Here is a 5,440-nt window from a genome sequence, read left to right as displayed (position 1 = left end):
GCTTCAGGCAGAAGGCAGCACACCATTCCTTTTTGGGACACGCTCCTGGGGCTGGCCTGTCAACTGCACACACAGAAGTGACCTCACAGCCACCTTCACAGCCTCGTGCCACCTGCAGGCCCATGAGGGCCTGAGGTAGAGCTGAGCTCATGGCAGCATTCCTACCCACCTCCTCCTTATGGCCTCAAGCTGATCAGTCACACGTCACCTCCTGTACAGACATCGCCTCACATTCATCACTGCATTACATGGATTTGCTCTAAGACTCCACCATTCCTGCTCTGTCCTGAAGGGCCAAGTACGCAAAGTTTAGGGTTAGGGGAGGGGTTGATGTTCAAGAGGGCAGAGCGCAGGAGCAGGGTCTGTGGGTGTTGGGTATTCAGGATAGGGATTAGGGGTTAGACGTCACCTTTTGGGGCAGAGATTAAGCAAAGGTTTGGTGAGAGGGCTTGGTGTTCTGCTAAGGTTTTCAGGACAGTGTTAGGGTACAGGTAAGCAATACGGATTAGCGTTCTGTTTTGGGCTGCAGTGAGGGTATTTAACAACTGTTAAATAAAATACTATAATGCTAGCAATTAAAGCTTGGTTTTAGAATGAGTGCGAGAGTAAGTGTGGGAATCTGTGCAGTCCATTCCTTGGGAATGTTCTTGGCAGCAACAATTATAGAAGCCCTGAGCCTACAGGCAGTGCCATGAGGAGATCTCCATTAGCAATAGACTTGCTGTGGTGGAAACTGTGTGACAGAAGTGCTCACTGTGTGTCCTTGCTTGTGTTTGCAGCCACACAGCAGCACTGTCACCAAGCCACAGGAGCTGCAAGGCTAAGGGGCTATGGGGTTGAGTTTCAGCTCAACACACCACCACCACACCACTGAATTCTGTCTCTTAGAGCAACCCTGAGCCTTTTCTTAAAAAGCATCTGTCTCACCTCTGTTGGCTGTTCCATTCCTGAGATGGAAGTGGCACCTGACTCAGGAAGGAGAAGGACACAGAGCTCTGCAGGAGCACCTGCACCACCTGCGGAGCAGCTCTGAGCTACCCCACAGTTGCACTTCCTACCTACAAATTCATGCTCCAGAATGTCCTGAGAGCCGTGGGCAACCCTTCTTGGGCTCCCATGTGTGCTTCAGCTACCCTAGGGCATCGTGGAGGCAGTGCTCACCTCTGTGTGGTAAATGGAAAGAAGCACAGAAGGGAGACTTCAGGGAAAAAGTTAAGCCTCTGAGATGGAACCCATATCCAAGACATTTTCTTACACAAGGTCTCACAGAGACTGAGGAAGAGGGGATCTGACAACCAGCGTGCAAACCAGGTGCTGCTGCTGGCCTGTCAGAGGCACTGACAGATGTCAGCCTGAAAGCACAGACCCCAGCCAGGCGCCAAGGGATGGCCCGTCAGCTATGGCAGGCTGCAGTCACTGCACAGTTTGATTAACAGCTGTATGCTTCGTGCTGGATTATGGGGTGCTGAGAACACCTGACCCCAGCAGCTCCAGAAATGTCTCACCCGAAGTAAGACAGAAAAAGTCATTGCATGGCCTTTGTTTTGTCAAGATTCACAGAGAGCTTGCTTCCTTATGTACACTGTGTCTGGGCTATAATGCATAGGAACAAACTGAGTAGTAATCGATGTGGATAATGACATTTAAGTGAAAAACATTACAATATACAAAACACAGAATAAAACATTCAATAAATTACACTTAGGAAACTAATACTTAAACCATGTAAGACAGTTTGATTCCATTAAAATCTGTATTACAACTCTTAGATAGAAAAAGGTGGGCAGTTCACTGCTTTTGAAACGCATTTGGTCATCAGTTTCCGCAGAACATCTTTGAACTCCTGGATCCTCATGCTGTAGATGAGGGGGTTCACTGCTGGAGGCACCACTGAGTACAGAAATGAAACCACCAGGTCCAGGGATGGGGAGGAGATGGAGGGTGGCTTCAAATAGGCAACCATGCCTGTGCTGAGAAACAGGGAGACCACAGCCAGGTGAGGGAGGCACGTGGAGAAGGCTTTGTGCCGTCCCTGCTCAGAGGGCATCCTCAGCACGGCCCTGAAGATCTGCATATATGACCCAGCAATGAATACAAAGCAGCCAAACTCCAAAGGGACACAAAATACAATAAGCCCAACTTCCCTGAGGTAGGAGTGTGAGCTGGAGAGCTTAAGGATGTGGGGGATTTCACAAAAAAACTGGTTGATGGCATTGCCTTGGCAGAGAGGCAGGGAAAATGTATTGGCAGTGTGCAGCAGGGAATAGAGAACCCCAGTGCCCCAGGCAGCTGCTGCCATGGTGGCACAAGCTCTGCTGTCCATCAAGGTCCCGTAGTGCAGGGGCTTGCAGATGGCAACGTAGCGGTCATAGGACATGATGGTGAGAATGCAATACTCTGCTGAGGTGAAGAAGAGAAAGAAAAAGACCTGTGCAGCACATCCTGAGTAGGAGATGATCCTGGTGTCCCAGAGGGCATTGGCCATGGCTTTGGGGAGAGTGGTGGAGATGCAGCCCAGGTCGAGGAGGGCGAGGTTGAGGAGGAAGAAGTACATGGGGGTGTGCAGGCGGTGGTGGCAGGCTACGGCTGTGCTGATGAGGCCGTTGCCCAGGAGGGCAGCCAGGTAGATGCCCAGCAAGAGCCAGAAGTGCAGGAGCTGCAGCTGCCGCGTGTCTGCCAACGCCAGCAGGAGGAACTCGCTGATGGAGCTGCTGTTGGGCATCTGGTACTTCTGGGCACCAGGACCTGTTCAAGGAGGAAAAAAGTCAAGGACAAGTCTTTCTATGTGGGCTGTGTTCATTCAGCTCCCTGATGTGATCTACATTTCATGAGTTTGTGTTTGCCATGAAGGACTCTGTACTTTTTATCTCAATGAAGCAGACTTGTCCCTGTACATAGGAACGTGGTGAACGTGTGTGGAAAGATTTTTGTTTCAGTATGTATCAGATAAAATCACTACTAATGCAAAAGTGCTGGTCTGCATCTGAACCTTAATGCCAAAAATATGTAGGTCAAAAATAGAAGTTCTAGGGATTGCTTTTTCCTACAAATTCTCATCCTGCTCACCATGCCCAAGGAGTGTTTGCTGAAGTCTGAACAGCTGTAGGACCTGAGAGGCAAAGGGATTCACTGCTGCTTAGTGCAGGGTAAGGGGGGGTGACTGGGTTTCTTTCCAACTGCTCTGAGCTTGACTACTTAGAAGATGCAAGACAATTGCATTTCCATAAAATTATGAAGTCAGACCCACTCAGAAAACAGGAGTCCTCTGCCCATCACTGTGTATTCACCCTTTCTCAATGTACTTCAGCATTGCCTCATCACCACACATCTTGCAAATGACCCCTAACCCTGATTTCACCAACCCCACAGCATTTGCATATTGCACCTCTCTGCTTCTTCCCTGCACTTTGATCGCCTGACTAGAGGAAATATTTGCATCCTGAAGGTCAGCTCACGGCTCTGAAGGACAACTCAGGGAGATGTGTCCTACTGATGGCATCTCATTAAGGGAAAGCCAGCTCCTTCCCAGCCTCACAGACTGCATTGCCCGCAGCTCCAGGCAGTGGCTCCCAGCCCCTGTGCACTGCAGAGGGTGATGGACACGTGCCTGGGGAGATGCTGCTCTGCTCTGCTGGAGCTCTGCCTGCACAGGAGCTGGTTCATGCATCGGACCCCATGTCATGTGGGCAGAGACTTTTCTAGGTGGGAGCTTGCTCAGAGGCAGGTCCCTGCAATGAAGGGGGTAATTCCCTGATCATATCTCTGTGGTCTGCAGATTTTCACCCTGGGGGGTGTTTTCCTGCCATTTCCCTGACTGAGCATGCAGACACCAGCCCAAATCTCTGCATTCCTATTTGCTGTCCAGAACCCACTCCATCTTCAGATTCATTTTTTCAAGTGAAAAAGGGAACCTAAGAGAGCTCCCATGGCTTTACTGAAAGAATATATACGTTAAAGGAAAGCAGAGAGGTAAAATGCACTTAAGGGTTCTCTCTTGATGTGCCCTCAGGGCTGAGCTCTGGCACTGCAGCAGGGAAGCCATCAGCTGGAACAGCTCTTATTCCATGATAAAGAAACACAGAGTGTATGCAGCCTGATCTGCACTGGGATGTGCCAGATCTGGTGATCCCTCTTGGAAAAGTGTTTGCATTACCTATATTGAGAGACTTACCTTGTCAGTGGCAATGCTCCTGCAGTGAGGTCGCAGCCCGCTCACACCCCTTATATCATGTAATCCCTCTCTCCTTTCTCTTCCATCTTCATGTCACCTGCCGAATGCGCCCCTTGTGCTGAGGCAGAGTACACGGGAACTGCTCTTAGTCAGAGCTGTGTCTCTGCAGCACTGCCCACTTGTAGGAGCTCCCTGTGTCCCAGGAGCTCAGAACAGCTCAACAGCGGAGGATGTGATTTCTATCCTCCCAATGATGTCCCTGGAGATGTGCCTGGGTCTCCGTGGCCAACAGCTCCTGAAAGACAACAGTGTCATGATTGTACTCTGAAATATGCTGAATTAACCACCAAATGCCCACTGGACCAGGACTAATTCCGGACATACTGTTAGTCCTTCATTGAGTGTTGCTGTAACGGAAAGAACACACAGCATGGACAGGGATGGGTAGACTTGTCCTTAGCAGGGCAGTGATCCAGCTGAGGCAGTGCTGGCATCTCATCCCTAGATGGAATCCCTATGGCGGAAATAGGTTTGAGATTTCTCTGGTTCAGTTCAGATGTGCACAAGGAGTTGCCTGCATGTGAGCTCCTGCTCTGATTCTTTGTTCCTTCAGAGGAGAGTCAGTTGCTCACACACAGACCCTGGGTGATGACCAAGGTGCCTGGGGTGCTCCTGGATGTGTGCTAGTGCTTGGGAAGTGCTTGGGAAATCCCTGAGACAGACACCTCCTTCCTGAGCATCAGATGAGGGCCAGAGATGGAACAGAGCTATTCTTGGCCATCCTAAATGACAGCAGACCACTGCGTTTAGGGCACTGGAGTATGTCTTTTTTTACTCATCTCCATGGAGTATGCAGAGTTATTCAGCTGACTGTATGGATGAGCTCACAAAAGAAGAGGCAGATCTTCCTCTGTTCTCCATCTGCTGCCTATTCTGGAGCTCAAGGCACTACAGAGCTGACACACATCTGTGTTCTTCACCTGAAGAAGCCTCAGTTTTCTATGTGCTCTCATGTGAATGACATCAGAAGCAGCCTAGTGTCATACCAGTTCCCTGGGCTGTCCAGCACACTCACATGCAGCTGCAAATGCAGCACAGGGCCTTCAGGAAAGCCATGCCCAGGAGTGTCCATGCTGCTTGGACTACTTGGCGCCCCACAGTGGGTCCCATGATTATGTGCCACCTTCATAGATACCATGGATGCACTGAATCCAATAACGCCTCCTGAACAGGACGATTTCTTATGTGGTTTTACACGAATGAGAACAC

At 50.1% G+C, this 5,440-nt stretch overlaps 1 protein-coding gene across 1 annotated transcript; it reads right to left on the bottom strand.

Annotated features, from left to right (window-relative positions):
* Positions 1–1,765: 1,765 nt before the first annotated feature.
* LOC149914527 (olfactory receptor 14C36-like) lies at positions 1,766–2,755 on the bottom strand. Its single transcript, XM_090126661.1, has one exon. The coding sequence runs from the start codon at positions 2,720–2,722 to the stop codon at positions 1,766–1,768; it is 957 nt and encodes a 318-aa protein (XP_089982787.1). The 5' UTR covers positions 2,723–2,755.
* Positions 2,756–5,440: the final 2,685 nt, after the last annotated feature.

Source organism: Phasianus colchicus, chromosome 29 (assembly GCF_987193195.1).
Source record: "Phasianus colchicus chromosome 29, bPhaCol1.hap1.1, whole genome shotgun sequence".
In the NCBI taxonomy this organism is placed as follows: Eukaryota; Metazoa; Chordata; class Aves; order Galliformes; family Phasianidae; genus Phasianus; species Phasianus colchicus.
The sequence above is the reverse complement of the archived record's forward strand: the minus strand, read 5'-3'. Positions and strand labels throughout refer to the sequence as shown.